Below are 17,265 nucleotides of genomic sequence, written 5' to 3'. Positions count from 1 at the left end.
GCGTGTCCATGCAGATGAGATGCCGCCGCCATGCACGACGGGAGCCGTTCCCGCCGCGCCGCCGCCGTCCGCGGGGGAAGGCGGGCGCTGCGCGGGTGAGGCCCGGGCCGAGGTTGGGGGCGCGGGACGCGGCGTGGTTTCGGGGGGCACGGGGTGTCGCGGGGGTTGTCGTCGTGCGGTGTGTGTGCGTGCGGCGTGGTGCGGGGGGTGTTGTGTGGGAGGTGGAGTCATACTTACCTGGCAGGGGAGACACCATGATCAGGCAGGTGGTTTTCCCAGGGCGAGGCTCATCCCCTGCACTCCGGGTGTGCTGACCCCTGCGATTTCCCCAAATGCGGGAAACTCGACTGCATAATTTGTGGTAGTGGGGGACTGCGTTCGCGCTCTCCCCTGGTTCTCTGGTGAAAGAGCAGAACAAGGGCACTGGAGTACGTGGCCGTCTCAGTGTCTCCGGACATCACTCGCTCCCTGTGGCCGCCCGGCCGCAGCCTGGGTGTGAATTTCTGTCCTGTTCGGACAATGATGTGACAAATTCCTCCCCTCTGGAAGCCTGACTGCACTCACCGATCGCGCCAGTCGCTGACACGGAGGATGGTGCCGCTGGCGGGGTGACGGCCGTCCCTCCGCGCTCTCTCACCAGGCACAGACCCGCTCAAACCGGGCGAGCGCCATCACGGAGCTGGGGCTGGGGATTCTCGACCTTTCCTTGCCAGGTACGTCACGCGACGGGTGGGTTACCTGCTCTAGCGGGAGGTGTCCCTGCCCGGGGCAGGGGCTTGGAACTGCATGATCTTTAAGGTCCCTTCCAACCCAAACCACCCTGTGACTTCATCCGCGGTTCAGGCTCGGGAGAGTCTGATGTCAGAGATCTGAGCGACGATTCCAGCAGACACGTAGACACTTTCTTCTGGGCGCCGGTATTGTGTGTTCAAAGAGGATGCCCCAAGGTCACTGCGGGCCCCTGGCTACTCCCTGGGCCAAGCCCGCAGGTTTGGCGTTGAGCACATCTGGCTGTTTGTCAGCCGCGCTTTTGCCGTACAGCCCGTGGCACAGGAACACCCACGGGGACGTCGTCCCACCGAGGCCCAGTGGTGCCCGCGGGCAGAAGGGTCCCGGTCCCCTCGGACGCACCTCGTGTCAGGAGGCACCAACCTTTCGGGTGCAGCCCCGGCCGGGGTGGGTCCCGCTGCCACAGAGGGGAGTTTCTGCCGTGCCCCGTCTGTTCCCTCCCGTCTCCCTGAAGAGGCACCACCGACCCCCCCCGTCCAGGGAATTAAAGATCCCCCCAGGAGGTGCCACAGGGCCCTGACCCGCAGTGCCTGGAAGCACAGAAATCCTGCCCGGCCCCCGGCTCTCCCCAGCCGGCAGCTCCATCTCGGCACCAGGGCTGCGGGGAGCCCGGGCCCCGTACCGGGAACGGGAGCGTGTGTCACTCGCTGCCTCCCTGCCGTCTCCGGGGGTCACTGACCCCTCGGGGGTCACCCCTCACCCCTGAGGTTTTACACCCCGCTTGTCCTGCGCCCCTCGCAGCGTCCCTCCCCCCGGGGGATGTGCACGCCCCGCTCCTGCCCAGCGCCGGGCTCTCGGCGTCTCCTCTCGGTGACGACCCGGTCCCCGCTGCGGACCCCTCCCCTCGCCCGTGGCCACCGAGGAGCCCCCGGGGCCGGCCGGGTCTGGCGGCAGCACACGCAGCGCCGGCCCCGGCCATCGTCCCCCTGTCGCATCGCTTGTCTGGTCCCTCACTCCGGTTGCAACAGCCTGCATCTGTGTTAACGTTTTATTTAAAATAAACTCGTGTGGTAAAACCTGGTCCCGCCCGTCTCTGGCCTGGCGAGGGGGCGGGGGGGGCGCTGTGCCCCGGGACGGGGAGGGGGCAGCGCAGCAGCGCGGGGTGACAGAGGCCCCGGGGGGGGGATGTCCCTGGGCCAGACCCTCAGGAACCCCCATTCAGGGGACGGAAGAGCTGCTGCGGGCCGGGGGGGGAAGGGGGATTTGTGTCCAAGAATTTACTCCGGGTGCGGAGATGATAAACCCAGAGACCCCCGAGCTCCCCGGGGCGCTGCTGCCCCCGACAGCGGGACGGGGGGAGACGGCGCCGGGTCAAGGCCCTTCCCTTCCCCCGGCTCGCACCGACCCACCGCGGGCACCGCGGTCTGCGGGAGCCCAGACACGCCGCGGCCGGGGCGGGGAACACGCAGCAGGACAACAGCAGCGCCCAACACCCGACCCACCCTCGCCTCTCGCTGTCTTTGCACCACCAACACCAGGGGAGAGCGCGAACGCAGTCCCCCACTACCACAAATTATGCAGTCGAGTTTCCCGCATTTGGGGAAATCGCAGGGGTCAGCACACCCGGAGTGCAGGGGATGAGCCTCGCCCTGGGAAAACCACCTGCCTGATCATGGTGTCTCCCCTGCCAGGTAAGTATGACTCCACCCCACACACAACACCCCCCGCACCACGCCGCACGCACACACACCGCACGACGACAACCCCCGCGACACCCCGTGCCCCCCCGAACCACGCCGCGTCTCGCGCCCCCAACCTCGGCCCGGGCCTCACCCGCGCAGCGCCCGCCTTCCCCCGCGGACGGCGGCGGCGCGGCGGGAACGGCTCCCGTCATGCGTGGCGGCGGCATCTCATCTGCATGGACACGCCCCCGCCCGCCAGGCCACGCCTCGCCGCGCCACGCGCGGTCCTAGCGCCCGGGCAGCGCCACCGAAGACGGGCCTCTGCTGTGTTCACAACCGCCTGCTGACTAAAGCCGCGTTTGTTTCCTGCGGACCCGCTCCCTGCGTGAGAAAACAGCTCATCACCCACCTTCTCACCGTGCGACAAAACAGTCACCGAGCTGGTGTCACAGACAGTGACAATGAGGAGACAGCCAGGAGTCGCTCATCCCCAAGGATGGCGTCACGAGAAGCACTTAATCGCTCCAAGGTTCTTTTCTCTGTCAAGTATGTGCTCCCGCACCCGCTGGGACAGAGCTGCGGCTGCTTCAAGGAACATCCTCATCGTCCTCAAGGGGTTGGCAAACTTACAGTAAACTTGGACTGTCCTGAGGCGACTCAATTCCTGAAAAGGATGAGGTGAGGAAGGGTCTCCTCACCCACACGACCGCCGAGAAGCTCACACCTGCGCAGAAGTGTTTTGCCGACGCAGCAAAACTTAATACGCGGGTGCAAAAACGCTATTTGGTCGTCCTAATGAATACGTAGGCCCAGGTGGAGTTACGTGTTGGGCAGGCGGAATTAGGAGAACCTTCTGTGTATAAATAATGGGTGAATATCCGCGGTGAGCTGGGCTAGATTTGTGGGTTTTCCCCCCGGCGCCCGACGTCGAATAAAGCAATGTCTCCTCTGTCACGTCCCACTCCCAGGGAAGAGGGGGGTCAGTGACTTCAGCTTCGCAAATCCCCAACGGCGCAGACTGAGGTGAGATAAATCTCCGGGTCCGTATAGAAACATTTATTTCCTTCCCAAAATGGTTAGTGTAGGTCTTAACAAGTCCACGGTAATCGGTTAGGTGTATGACAAAGGACGGCACGTGGTGAGGTATGGGTTGTGTTACTAACGGCAGGCACAGGACAACTATGGCAAGCGGTACTTAAGGTCGTACTTAAGGTCGTCAATTAACAACTCTAACCATTACTTAACAATTCTAAGAGAAAAGAGAAACTGAGGGATAGAGACAGGAAAAGACCGAGAAAAAGACAGAGCTAAAGAGATCACCAGTCCTGGTTCCAGCATCTTTTTCAGGGAATCTTCCCAGGCACAATCTTCTTCTTTCTTGGAAAAATCTTCCCAGGTACGGTCTTCTTTCTTGGGAGGAATCTTCCCAGGCACTATCTTCTTCTTTTGTTTCTTCTTTGTTCCCCTCCAGGGGCACTTGTTTTCCCCTTTTCCGTTTGCTGAATTAGCACAGTCCACCCCCCTTGCCAAGGACAGCCTTGGCTCGGGTTTCTCCCTTCTCCCAGGTGACATGGAGCATGATTTGGGTGGGAGAGGAGTGCCGTAGTCATACGTGTTTAGCATGATCTCTGTAATCTTCATTAGCGTATGCAGGGTGTGCGCTTTCCTATGCATTTCACGGATAATGAAGCAAAGGTCACTCATTGGACACGACGGCCTTGAGAACGGAGAACTAGCGCGCTCAGCACACGAGTGGCAGAACTGTCCTGTCTCCACAAGTTCTCCCACGCTTTCAGGCACCAGAAGCGTGAGCCGTGTCATAGAATCATAGAATCATAGAATTGTTGAGGTTGGAAGGGACCTTTAAGATCATCGAGTCCAACCTTTAGCCTACCCTGACAAGAGCCACTTCTAAACCGTGTCCCTCAGTGCCCCATCTACCCTTTTTTTAAACACCTCCAGAGATGGTGAATCCACCACCTCCCTGGGCAGCCTATTCCAATGTTTAATAACCCTTTCAGTGAAAAAATGTCTCCTAATATCTAATCTAAACCTCCCCTGACGTAACTTGAACCCGTTTCCCCTCGTCCTATCACTTGTCACCAGGGAGAAGAGGTCAGCCCCCATCTCTCTACAACCTCCTTTCAGGTAGTTGTAGAGGGTGATAAGGTCTCCCCTCAGCCTCCTCTTCTCCAAGCTAAACAACCCCAGCTCCCTCAGTCGTTCTTCATAAGGTTTGTCCTCCAGAACCCTCACCAGCTTTGTAGCCCTTCTCTGGACACGCTCCAACACCTCAATGTCCCTCTTGTAGCGAGGGGCCCAAAACTGAACGCAGTACTCGAGGTGGGGCCTCACCAGTGCCGAGTACAGGGGGACGATCACTTCCCTAGTCCGGCTCACCACACTATTCCTGATACAGGCCAGGATGCTGTTGGCCTTCTTGGCCACCTGGGCACACTGCTGGCTCATATTCAGCCGGCTGTCAACCAACACCCCCAGGTCCTTTTCTGTCAGGCTGCTTTCGAGCCACTCTGCCCCAATCCTGTAGCGCTGCATGGGGTTGTTGTGTCCCAAGTGCAGGACCCGGCACTTGGCCTTGTTGAACCTCATACCATTGGTCTCAGCCCATCGGTCCAGCCTGTCCAGATCCCTCTGCAGAGCCAACCTACCCTCAAGCAGATCAACACGCCCGCCCAGCTTAGTGTCATCTGCGAACTTACTGAGGGTGCATTCGATCCCTTCATCCAGATCATTGATAAAGATATTAAAGAGAACCGTGTCGGTTCTTTGGAGGCCAGGCCTGCATTATTTATTGCCTCGCGAGTGTTTGAGGCGTCCCATCGAAGGCTTGGAGGGCCTCCTGCCCCTCCCCAGGGAATTTACAGTCCGTCCCTCGCATCTCTCTGAACTGCTTTTGGTTTCGAGAGCTTTTATTCCAGGGAACAGCTGCGGCGGCCGGGGCACACGCGGCGGGTAAAGACCCCCGATTCGGGACAACAACCGCGGCGCTGGCCGAGGGGCTGCCACGGCTCCACACCGCGGGGCCGGTCCCCGTCAGCCCGAGGGTCCTGGCTGGGGGTGGGACAGCAGCGACACCGTGAAGCGAAAAACGCCGAAGGTCGGAGTGTCAGAGCCCAAAGTGAGCTTTAGCTGCACTCACGGCCAGACGAGGGCAGAGCAGGGGTGTCTCTCCCCAGCCGACCACCTCGAGTACGCGCTGACGGCTGTACGCGACACTGCGTCAGGCGTCGCTGCAACCAGTGAGGAAAGGCCGCGTGCGCATCCCCACGGATAACGAGGGTGTGCCCTGGAATCTCTCCAGCGTCAGCTAACGACAAGAACTCCTCGTCAAGGCGGGCGAGCGTCGTGTCATTCCCCAGGAGGCCCATCGAGCACCAGGACCCCGAGGACGGTCCCAATCTGCGCGTGCGGAGAAGTTCAGCCCCCTCGGCGGGAAAGCGAAAGTTCTCCGTGTCCCCAAGCGGAACCACTTTCGCCATAACACTCAAATCACGGCCCCGGGTCCCACCGCCCCTCGCCCGGGTGCAGCCCCTGCCCTGGAGCGTGTGTGGGAGCTGTGACCTGGTGGCGTCAATCGCACGGAAATCCCTGACCCAGCACGTACGGGCGGCAGGTGCCAATATTATAACCGCGTTGGGAAACGCGTATAAAACCCCGCGGGGAGTTCTGGCGGGGGGGTGCGGCGGGAGGAGAGACCCCCCCGGGCACCCAGCACCATAAATAAGCTGATGCCGGGTTTTCTAAACTACCAACCTGGTTTGGAGAGCGAGAGTTGCCATACGGATGGCGGTAACGGCAGCGCCGCGGGGAACGCGCGGGGCCCGAGGAAGCCGGGGGGCGGGAGGTGGTCATCCACGCGCGGGCTGACGGGAGACCCCCCGCCGTGACGAGGCCGAGCACGGGCACGCGTGGGCCCTGCCTCCTTCGCCGCGGGGGCTGTAATGGGTCTGTCACCGCCGGGGCCGGTCTGGGCCCGTTGTGGGGTGTCCGGGCCCTGCCGCCCCCGCAGGGCTGGGACCCGCCGTGGGCCCCCGTGTGCAGGAGGCGGCCACGGAGCGCTGGGGCCACGGCGTCAGGGACCAGACGAGCTGTTCGCAGAGAGCGCAGGGGCTTTTGCCCGTTAGCGCTCAGTTCCGACCTCGGTTGTGGAAAACGCGGAACACACCGGCTCCTCCGGGCGCTCCTGCGCCCCGACACGGACCGTGGTCCCTGACAGCGGGACGGGGGGAGACGGCGCCGGGCCAAGCCCTTCCCTTCCCCCGGCTCGCACCGACCCACCGCGGGCACCGCGGTCTGCGGGAGCCCAGACACGCCGCGGCCGGGGCGGGGAACACCGCAGCAGGACAACAGCAGCGCCCAACACCCGACCCTCCCTCGCCTCTCTCTGTCTTTGCACCACCAGCACCAGGGGAGAGCGCGAACGCAGTCCCCCACTACCACAAATTATGCAGTCGAGTTTCCCGCATTTGGGGAAATCGCAGGGGTCAGCACACCCGGAGTGCAGGGGATGAGCCTCGCCCTGGGAAAACCACCTGCCTGATCATGGTGTCTCCCCTGCCAGGTAAGTATGACTCCACCCCACACACAACACCCCCCGCACCACGCCGCACGCACACACACCGCACGACGACAACCCCCGCGGCACCCCGTGCCCCCCCGAACCACGCCGCGTCTCGCGCCCCCAACCTCGGCCCGGGCCTCACCCGCGCAGCGCCCGCCTTCCCCCGCGGACGGCGGCGGCGCGGCGGGAACGGCTCCCGTCATGCGTGGCGGCGGGATCTCATCTGCATGGACACGCCCCCTCCAGGAAGGCCCCGCCCCATCCCGTCGGAGCTGCTCTGCGGGCGGGGCGGGGCCAGGCTGGACGGAGGCCCCGCCCCCTCCCGGCGCGCGGCCGGTAGGTCCCGGGCAGCGACGCCCCGCGCCCGGAGCGTCTCCGGCCCCGCCGCGCTGCTGCCGGGGGCGCTGCCCCGGGCCCGCCCGCACCGGCACGGACCGAGACCGCTCCGGCCTGCGGGCGCCGCGGCTCGGCGGTACCGGGGCTCGTCTCCCCGCGGCCGGACCCCGGAACGGCGGCACCGCAGCCCCCCCGCCCCCTCCCGCGGCAGCCGGCGCGAGCGCGTCGGGGAAGTCCCGGCCGTGGCGCCGGAGGCCGTGAGTCCCGGTGGCGAGAGCCCCGGGAGCCGGCCGGAGGGGCCCGTCTGCGCCCGGGAAGGGCTCGGGGCGTCGGCGCGGCTGAACTGGCCACAGGGACCCGAAATGGTCCTCGGCTCTGGGAAAATGGCAAAGATCCGCCTGGGAGCTGTTGGCGGGCAGTTAGAGACAGATGCCGCCACCAGGGACGGCCAACACGGGTCACAAAGGGACAGTCCCGTCTCACCGGTTTGATCGCCTACAATAAGGTCCCCCCCGGGGGTGACGGGACGGCGGTGGGTGCAGTTTTTCTGTAGCTGGCGAGGGGCTGGGAGGCCCGTCCTCTGGGGGCGGCCGAGGGCTCAGGGCTGGTCTCCTCTGGAGAGAAGGCGGCCGAGGGGCCACCTCATGGCTCCCTGCAGCCCCCTGAGGAGGGACGTGGAGAGGGAGGTGCCGAGCTCTTCTCCTGGCACCCGGGGACAGGGCGCCTGGGAACGGCTCAAAGCTGCGCCCGGGGAGGCTCAGGCTGGACACGACGAGGCATCTCTGTACCAAGAGGGTGGTCAGACCCTGGCACGGGCTTCTGGAGAGGTGGTCGATGCCCCGAGCGGGGCAGAGCTGGAGAGGCATTTGGGCGATGCCCTTAATGACGTGCGTTAGCATGGGGTCAGCCGTGAAGGGGTCGGGCGGTGGGACCAGATGGTTCCTGGAGGTCCCTTACAGCTGAACTACCGCCCCCTTACCCTGACACCCCCCCGAGGACACAGAGAACGCTCCGGTGCAGCCGCCGCAGTGTGGGCGTGGGGACAGGCAGAGCGTGGCACTGCCGGGGCTGCTGTGCTGAGCAGTTACTCCATGCCAGTTGAGCCGGCGCACGGTCAGCCATGTCCCGAGACACACAGATGTGTCACGGTGTGGCCATCAGCCCGGTGGCTCAGCCGCAGCTCTGCTGTGTTGTCACCCACCCCGTGAACGCGGGGATGGAGCAACGGCTGGGAGAGGCGCAGAGGCCCCTGGAGTGTCGCGTCCTCCCCGGGGAGGAAAGAGGAAGAGCCGCTCTCCCTGGGGGGAGCGGGGACGTGTCCGTGTGTTGTTGGGGGGACACAGCCATGCCGTCCCGCGCTGTCTCCCCAGGGCCATGCCGGGGACCCGAGGGGTGGACGTTTCCCCCGGTGCCGACCCGGGGCGGTGCCGCTGGTTCCCCCCGTCCCGGCAGCGCGGGCTCCGCCGCCGGCCCCGCGCGGTGCGGGCTCTGCGGGCGCGGCGGGGCCGGGCAGCGGCTGCGCGTTTGCCGCGAGCCGGCGGGAGCGGGGATCGAACCGTTGACAGCAAGGGCGGCCGGGGCGGGGCCTTGCTGAAAGAGGGCGTGTCCATGCAGATGAGATGCCGCCGCCACGCATGACGGGAGCCGTTCCCGCCGCGCCGCCGCCGTCCGCGGGGGAAGGCGGGCGCTGCGCGGGTGAGGCCCGGGCCGAGGTTGGGGGCGCGAGACGCGGCGTGGTTCGGGGGGGCACGGGGTGTCGCGGGGGTTGTCGTCGTGCGGTGTGTGTGCGTGCGGCGTGGTGCGGGGGGTGTTGTGTGGGGGGTGGAGTCATACTTACCTGGCAGGGGAGACACCATGATCAGGCAGGTGGTTTTCCCAGGGCGAGGCTCATCCCCTGCACTCCGGGTGTGCTGACCCCTGCGATTTCCCCAAATGCGGGAAACTCGACTGCATAATTTGTGGTAGTGGGGGACTGCGTTCGCGCTCTCCCCTGGTGCTGGTGGTGCAAAGACAGAGAGAGGCGAGGGAGGGTCGGGTGTTGGGCGCTGCTGTTGTCCTGCTGCGGTGTTCCCCGCCGCGGCGTGTCTGGGCTCCCGCAGACCGCGGTGGGTCGGTGCGAGCCGGGGAAAGGGAAGGGCCTGGCCCGGCGCCGTCTCCCCCCGTCCCGCTGTCGGGGGCAGCAGCGCCCCGGGGAGCTCGGGGGTCTCTGGGTTTATCATCTCCGCACCCGGAGTAAATTCTTGGACACAAATCCCCCTTCCCCCCCCGGCCCGCAGCAGCTCTTCCGTCCCCTGAATGGGGGTTCCTGAGGGTCTGGCCCAGGGACATCCCCCCCCCGGGGCCTCTGTCACCCCGCGCTGCTGCGCTGCCCCCTCCGGGTCCCGGGGCACAGCCCCCCCCGCCCCCTCGCCAGGCCAGAGACGGGCGGGACCAGGTTTTACCACACGAGTTTATTTTAAATAAAACGTTAACACAGATGCAGGCTGTTGCAACCGGAGTGAGGGACCAGACAAGCGATGCGACAGGGGGACGATGGCCGGGGCCGGCGCTGCGTGTGCTGCCGCCAGACCCGGCCGGCCCCGGGGGCTCCTCGGTGGCCACGGGCGAGGGGAGGGGTCCGCAGCAGGGACGGGCTCCCACCCTGGGCTCCTCCGTTCTGGCCTGTGGTGGCCATGTCCCCCCGCCCCCCTGCTGCCCACCCGTGCGGGCAGGCGGCTGCATCCTCACCCGGGCTGGGGATTATTTTTCATCTTCCCAGGAACCTGAAGCAACACCTCCCTCCTCCGCGCCGCATCCCCGCAGGCTGCCGGGCGGCCACCAACCTCCCCCCGTGCAGTGGTCCCAGGGCCACCACTGGCCCCATCCCTGGGCTGCGGGGCTGGCAGGGTGCAGGCAGCGGGCGAGCGCGCTCCCCCCCGGGGCAAACGCCCCCCAGGACTCGTTCTTTCCCTCTGGCTCGCAGGCAGCAGGGCAGGTGGGGGCACCGGAGGGGACAATGGAAATAAATACAGGGTGGGGGTGGCGAGGGCCGGGCCCCGGGCGCAGCGGCCAGAGCCTGTCCCCACCCCCCCGGCCCCTGGCGTAGGTAGAGCCGTGCTCCGCGCCCGATGGACATCGATTTATTATGGAGACTGTGGCTTCCCACCGGAGCTGCTGGACGCCGAGGCCGCGGGCCCGGCCACCGGAGACGACGATGGCGTGTGACAGTGCGGGGCGAGGCGCGCGGGGCTCAGACCTCGAATGTCTATGGTGGGGGAACGGCGCGGGGCGGGGGAGCGTGCCGGGGCTAGTACTCGTCCTGCTCCTCTGGCTGCTGCTCCTCCAGCTCGTCGTCCTCTGGTGGGGCGAAGCCCTCCTGCCACGGGGGGGGACGGGCGGCCATCAGGACGTGGGGTGGGGGGTCCCGCTCCCGGCCGGATCCCACCTCATCCCCTCCCGGCACTCTGCAAAGCTTTCGGCAAAGCCCAAACCGCCCCACCGGCACCCCAGGGAGGGATCCAGGCCAGAGGACGGGAGCAGCCACGGGGAAGGGGGGGTCCCAGGGAAGCCCAGAGAGCAGGATGGGGTCCCGGGGGTCCCGTGGGGGGTCAGCGGTGCCCAGCCCTCACCTCCGTGGCATAGAGGACGCTGATGATGCCGGTGATGATGGGGCTGTTCTCGTTCTCGTGCTCCTGGCAGATGAGCTCGATGTCCCGCAGTTTGCTGAAGTAGAAATCCCGCTCCTTCTCCAGCCCGTCCACCGTCAGCTTCAGGTCCATCAGCTGCAGGGTCGGGGGGGGACGACAACAGTGGAGCCATCAGCCCCAGGCCGGGAGGGGGCCGTTCCCAGGGGTCTCGGCCCCATCGCTCCCACACCGGGGTGTCCCCGTGTCCCCCCCACCTGCTGGTTGAGCTCCAGGATCTGCGCGTCGGCCTCGGTGCCCCCGTTACGTGCCGCGGGGGAGTTTTTCCGGAGGATGCTGCTGGGGACGTTGCTGAGACGGGCCGGGTTCGACGTGCTCTTGGGGCCGGTGGGGGAGGTCCTCTGGGGGACTTGACAGCAGATGGGGACCGAAGGGTTAATGCCGGCCTGGGGGGGCTGCTGGCAGGGCCCCCCCCTGCGTCGTGCAGCAAGGGCAGGCAGAGCACGGTCCTGCCCTCAGCCTCCTCCCCTGCCTCAGTTTCCCCAGGCGGATCTCACCCACAGTTCCCCCTTGAGGGGTGCTCGGGGCCTGGCCGGGTGTTTGTGGTGGGATGGGGGGGTCCAGCCCTCGAGATGCTCCCGCGGGGCCGGCACATGGAGCCCACGGTGGCCACGGAGCATTGCCCGCGGCCGGGAGCAGCTTGTCCGCACAGCGGCACTCAGGCACAGGGTGGACGGCAGCCACGGGGAGGGTCTGGGGGGACAAACTACCCCCAGACCTGGGGTGAGCAGGACAATGGGGGCCTTGCCCAGCTCCCCGCGGGTCCCCCCGCCGTCCCCGGGTGTCCCTGCAGACCCGCTCGCCCCCCCGGTGGCAGGCAGGCAGGCAGCACAGCGGGGCGCAGGCAGGGACGGGGGGGTGCGGGGCAGGGGAGAATGGGGATGCCCAGCCACGGCTGGAGCGACGTGGGGTGCGGGAGGACCGGGGGGGTGGCAGCACTCGCCGGGGGACCCCGACATTACCTGCAGTGCCAATGGGTTTCTTGGGTTTGTTGAAGATGTGATCACCTGGGTTTGGGGGGGGCGCGACGTCCTGGCCCTGCCGCGCCAGCAGCGGGTTGTACTCCTTCCCGTCGTAGTTGGCGTCGAAGAACTTCTTAAACCACTGGATGAACTCGAAGTTGTCCTGGAACTTGCCCTTCACCAGCCTCTCCACCGCGATGATCTGGGGAGGGGGACACGGAGGGGGTGAAGTGGGGTGGGGGCCGCTCTCCCGGCAGCCTTTTCCCACCGCGTCCCATCCCGCCCCCGCCTCCCAAAGCCATGGATGTACCTTGTCCACTCCCATCTTCTTGAAGGCGGCCTGCAGCACCTTGAAGTTGTGGATGTACTCGTGCTCCAGCTTGGCCTGGAACTTCACCTTCCGCAGGTGGACGCAGCCGGGGAACAGCATGTCCATGAACTGGCAGTAGGCAGCCCCTGCGCCGGACCCACACCGCGGCGTCAGGGACGGGGGAGGGGGGGGACACACGGCGATGCCCCCCCGCATCCCCCCCGCGGCACCCACCTGAGCAGAGCTGCTCGATCTTGGTGTAGTTGAGCTGGAGGGAGTCGTTGACCCAGGCGAGCATGTCATGGCGGCTCAGGTTCTCGCTGGTCACTGACGTGGAGTACACATTGACGGCCATGCCCCAGCTGCCGAGAGACGGGCGTCACGCCGGGGCCGGCACTGCGGTGAGCCCCCCAGCCCGGCCCCACGCTGCACCGGGGGCGGCAGGACTCAGGGTGCCCGTCCCACCCGGGCTTCAGTGCCAGGGGACACCGTGGGACACCGGGGCCAGGCTGCCACGGTGTCGCCTGCGGGACCCCCCACCCCGGCTGCACCCCACGGTACGGCGAGGAAGGGACATGAGGGTCCCTGGTGGCCCAATGGCCAGCGGCACCCAGAGAGGGGGGGGACAGCCCCAGTGGAGCCGGGGTGGGGAGTGCCACCGAGAGCGGGACCCACCGCGGGACACGGATGCGGTGCAGGATGTGGCGCACAGGGGGGACGTGGGCTCTGTCCCTACGCCGGGGCAGTGGCCACGGGGCTCCCGGGGGCCGGTGCTGGCCCATAAGCGGCTTATGGGCCCCCCCTCGCAGCTCCTAATCTGCCGGGGCGGGGATCGGGGTCCATTAGAGCAGGGCTTAGAGGGGCAACATCTGCCCGCTCCCAGATGGCGGAGGGCCCTGCCCCGGCACCACCGCGGTGCCGGGACCCACCGCCGGCACGGCCGAGCACCAGGGAGCCGGGCGGGGGGGGGGGGCACCCAGACACCACCCCCCCAGTGCCCGCTTTGGAGAAGGGACCGTCCCCCGCTGCAAGAGCAGGGTCCTCGTCCTGCCGCCCCCTCCCCGAGAGGGGGGGTCCCCACTGCCCCCCCGTCCCCCCCCGCACAGCAGCGGCAGCGGCGGCGTTAATCCGCTTCCACTCTCCCCGGGGCTCAGGCCCAGCTGCCAGCGGGGGCTACGGGGGGGGCACCCCCCACCCTCACCCCCCCAGCCTCACCCCCCCGGCCCCATTTCCCTGCTGCCGCAGCCCCGGGCATTGTGTGGGGCTGGCGGGGGGGGGGGCACTGCCTGCCCCACACCTGCACTCTGTGCATGGGGGGGGCCCAGGACCCCCGTCCCCCAGCGGGCGGGGGCTGCAGGGTGCTGCACCCCGGGGTGCTGCCACCCCCTTGGCCTTGCGATGAGGGGGGGGAAGGTGCCGGCAACCGCAGCTCCCCCCCTCCCTCACGGCTGCCGTGACTCAGCACCGGCAATGCCGGCACAGCCGCACGGTTCAACCGGCACCGGCAGCCGAGCCAGCCCACCCCCCCGCCAGGGCTGGGACCCCCCAGCACCCGTCCCGTCCCACCCCACACGCAGCGGGGTGGGGTGTGGGTATTTTTAGCCACCGCAGCAGCCGGCAACGAGGCCCCCACAGCCCCTGGCACGGCGCGGGGGGCACCGACCCGCTCCCCGGCGAGCACCGAACCCCCCCATGGCGGCCGCAGCGCCGGTTGGGGTGTGGGCAGGGGTGTCCCCCCCCGCGGCAGCGCCGAGCTGAGTCACGCGCGGCGCCGAGCCAGAGCCACGCGCACTGCGGTGCGGCCACCGCGGACGCAGCCACGCTTGCCCGCACATAGGGTGGGTGGCCAAGGGGGCTGCCGAGGGGCAGGGGGCTGCCGGCATGGCCCGGCGAGGAGCCAGCGGCCAGCTGACCCCCCCCTGCCCCCGCCATCGCCGGCCTTTCCCGAAATAGCCGGGAGCAGCTGCCGAAGCCGGCCACCGCGACGAGCCGTGGGGCCAGCTCTCGCCCTGCTGAGCCCAGACCTGGCACGGCAGCCCTCCGGCCTTGCTGGCCCCCTGCCTGTGGGGCGCACAAGATGGGGGGGCTGGAGCACCCCCAGACCCTCAGGAAGCTGGGGGGGGGATGTGGGAACACACTGGGCAAACAGCCCGGGCAAGAGCCGTCCCGGCACAGGGAGCCGCCGTGCTGCCAGCACCCCGCACCCAGCCTGTGCCGGGCCGAGTGAGCCCCCCAGGCCACCCCCCACCCCTCGCCAGCCGGGATTTCCACCGACGTCGGTGCCCCCCGCCTCGCTGCAGGCCCGCACCGGCAGCTGCAGGGATGGGTTTCATGGCGGGGTGAATTTGGGTGTCACTGGCGTGCTGCCGCCAGCCGCACCCCAGCTCCTGCACACACCGCCGCGCGTGCCAGCCTGCTGGCAACCACCCCGAGCCCGCCGCGGCACCCCCGGGCACCGCCACGTCCTGGCGGCGAGGTGGGGACAGCTGGAGCCACCGAGGGGACGCTCACCGGGACACGCCACCCTCTGAAGCACCGCGCCGGGCTTCAAAGGCCTCGGCCACAGCGCCGAGCACGCCCCGGCATAATGACAGGGACGCCAACGCTGGCGGCTGCCCTCTGGCCCCGACGCTGGGCGATGGGCGCACCCCGGGAGCCGGCGCCCACTCTGCACGCTGCCCCTGCCGCCAAGAAAAAATTAATAAAAATACAAATTTAGCCCCGATTCCCAGCAAAACAGGGGGAGAGGAGCGGTTCCGGCGCAGGGCTCGGCATCGGTCCTGCCCTTGATGCCGGCAGTGGCAGCGGGGGGGATGCAGGGTGCCGGGGAGCAGCCCCCCCCATGCAGGGCAGCCCCCCCGCCCCGTCCCGCGGCGCAGGGCACCCGGTGCTGACGGGGCAGGGGGGGACGCTTACCGCTGCATTTTAATTGTCCGGCTGCTGCCGAGCTGCTAATCAAGGCCTAACGGCGAACAAAACGCTGGGGCGCGTGGCTCAGCCCCGTCCCGCCGGCGCTGCCGGGGCGCGCGGAGGTCGTCCAGCACCGACGGCGGACACCAGCGTCCCACGCCGCAGCCCTCGCCGGGCCGGCGTGCTCTGGCCAAACAAAGCGGGAGGAGAATGAGGCCGGTGGCGGCGGCGCCGGACGGGTTTGCTCGTCACCGAGGCGGCGGTGCCAGCGCCAGCTGCCAAGGCCGGGCACCGATTCCGCTGCGGCTGCCGAGGCCGTGGGTCGGTGCTGGGCCGGCAGCACCGCTGCGCCGGGGCGAGCTGGGCTGCTGCGACTGGCGGCTTCTATTTTGGGAGCCGTCCCGGTGGCTTCTCAAGTGACAAATCCACCAGGGGGGTGGCAGACAAGCCAGCGGGGGCCGAGCGCGGCACGGAGCCGCCGCGGCGCTGCCTGGCTGGTTTGGCAGCAGGCGGCATCGCCAAAGGGCTGGCAGGGGTGGCCGCGCACCCCCGGCCATCGCACACGTCCCCGCCAGCGCTGCGTCCCCTGACCCCGAGGAGCATCCCCACGACACGCTGTGCCACACCGTGCCGCGCCAGAGCCTGTGTGTGGCAGCGGGGTCTGCCCGGGCACAGGCAGCCCCCAGCCCCTCGCCTGGTCCATCCCCCCCGGCACCTTTCCCGGTTTCCCGTCTCTTCCGCAGGCGGCAGTGCCCGTCCCGGCCCGTGGTGAGGGGAACCGGCGCTCGGTGCAGCCGCGGTGCCGGCCGGCGGGGACACGGTGAGGGGGGCACGGGCAGGGTAGCCCAGCTTGGTGTGTGTCCCCCTCCTTTTGCTCCACTCTCGATAACCTAAATATCTGGGAAAAGCAGCGGTGGGAGCATGTGCAGAGCGCGGTGCTGCCGGCAGCGCCGCCCCCCGCTCCGCGTCCTCATCCTGCATCAGCATCCCTGAAATATTAATGCCGCTGCCTTCGGGTGATCCAAACCGGGGCGGGTGCCAGAGCCAGCGCAGGGAGAGCGGCGGGGGCCGAGGGACCCCCAGGCCGGTGGGTCGGAGCAGCCCCTCCGGGACAGGCCCCACGTGCCGCGGCCGCCCCGGTGCCGCCGCCAGGGAGGGGGGTCCCCAGGGGCGCGATGGGACCGAGCCACCGCGGTGGCAACGATGGCACCAGGACGCTGGGGTCCGTGCACCCCGGTTTTGGGGGTCACCGGCGAGAAGGTCACCGGCAGGAGACGGGGCTGGGCGTCCCCCGGGGGCGGTGGGGGGTCACCGGGACGGGCACCGTCCCCCCTAAACCCTGACTCACGCCACAGCGGGTGCCGTTTGGTGCTGGCGCTGCCGCCCGGCTCGCCAAGGGCTGCCCGTGCCGTGCCGTGCCGTGCCGTGCCGTGCCGGGGCCACCGTCGCTGTGCCAGGGCCTGCACCGCTCCGGCCAAGCCCTGCCGGGAGTATCGCCCCGCACCGGCTCCCGGCGGCGACCGCGGCCCGGCAGCACCCGTTGAGCCCGGGGGGGGTCTCCCGGGACCATGCGATGCCCGGTAACCGGCGATGCGCGGTAACCGGTGATGCCCGGCCCGGTGCCGGGACTACAGCTCCCGGCGTGCCGTGCCGTGCCGTGCCGTACCGGGGCCGCGGCCCTACGGGAGACGCAGCCGGGACGCAGAGACGGCCGCCGCTGAGTCAGGCCGAACCCCGCCGCCCCCGGCGCCGCGGGACCACCCCCGTCCCGCCCGCTCCGTCCCCCCCCCGGTGCCCCCCGCCGCCCGCTCCATCCCCCGGTTCCCCCCGCAATCCCGGTCCCGGGCGGGGGGGGGGCGGCGCCGGCCGGGATGCGGGCTGTCCCGGCGGCCCGGTGCGATGCCGCCCGTTCCCCGCCCGCCCCGTCCCCGCACTCACCGCGCTCGGCCCGCGGCCGCTCCGCTGCCTCCGCTCCGCGCCGGGACCGCCGGGACCGGGCCGGGACCGACCGGGCCGCCCGCGCATGCGCCAACACCGCCTCCCCGCGGGCGGGCACGCGCCGCTCCGCCCC

The 17,265-nt window shown here is 68.5% G+C and overlaps 1 protein-coding gene and 4 non-coding genes across 10 annotated transcripts; 2 read left to right on the top strand and 3 right to left on the bottom strand.

The window, feature by feature from the left end:
• Nucleotides 1–229: 229 nt before the first annotated feature.
• LOC141741517 (U1 spliceosomal RNA) lies at nucleotides 230–393 on the top strand. Its single transcript, XR_012586392.1, has one exon. It is a non-coding gene; the product is annotated as a U1 spliceosomal RNA (small nuclear RNA).
• A 1,871-nt stretch (nucleotides 394–2,264) lies between these two features.
• On the bottom strand, nucleotides 2,265–2,428 carry LOC141741542 (U1 spliceosomal RNA). Its single transcript, XR_012586417.1, has one exon. It is a non-coding gene; the product is annotated as a U1 spliceosomal RNA (small nuclear RNA).
• A 4,409-nt stretch (nucleotides 2,429–6,837) lies between these two features.
• LOC141741541 (U1 spliceosomal RNA) lies at nucleotides 6,838–7,001 on the bottom strand. Its single transcript, XR_012586416.1, has one exon. It is a non-coding gene; the product is annotated as a U1 spliceosomal RNA (small nuclear RNA).
• Nucleotides 7,002–9,158: 2,157 nt separating this feature from the next.
• Nucleotides 9,159–9,322, top strand: LOC141741538 (U1 spliceosomal RNA). The gene has a single exon (XR_012586413.1). It is a non-coding gene; the product is annotated as a U1 spliceosomal RNA (small nuclear RNA).
• A 438-nt stretch (nucleotides 9,323–9,760) lies between these two features.
• Nucleotides 9,761–17,265, bottom strand: MAPRE3 (microtubule associated protein RP/EB family member 3). 6 transcript variants are annotated; one of them, XM_074582306.1, is made up of 8 exons: nucleotides 17,133–17,245; nucleotides 15,201–15,380; nucleotides 12,519–12,646; nucleotides 12,285–12,430; nucleotides 11,975–12,176; nucleotides 11,210–11,361; nucleotides 10,938–11,090; nucleotides 9,761–10,684 (listed from the first exon to the last, which is right to left on the bottom strand). In XM_074582306.1, the coding sequence occupies exons 2-8, from the start codon at nucleotides 15,206–15,208 to the stop codon at nucleotides 10,616–10,618; spliced, it is 858 nt and encodes a 285-aa protein (XP_074438407.1). In that variant the 5' UTR covers nucleotides 15,209–15,380; nucleotides 17,133–17,245; the 3' UTR covers nucleotides 9,761–10,615. The 6 variants fall into 6 exon arrangements, with proteins under 6 accessions (XP_074438407.1, XP_074438410.1, XP_074438408.1 ...); XM_074582309.1 differs by having other exon boundaries at nucleotides 12,020–12,176; XM_074582307.1 differs by lacking the exon at nucleotides 17,133–17,245 and adding an exon at nucleotides 15,910–16,093.

Source organism: Larus michahellis, chromosome 3 (genome assembly GCF_964199755.1).
Source record: "Larus michahellis chromosome 3, bLarMic1.1, whole genome shotgun sequence".
NCBI classification, from domain to species: Eukaryota; Metazoa; Chordata; class Aves; order Charadriiformes; family Laridae; genus Larus; species Larus michahellis.
The sequence above is the reverse complement of the archived record's forward strand: the minus strand, read 5'-3'. Positions and strand labels throughout refer to the sequence as shown.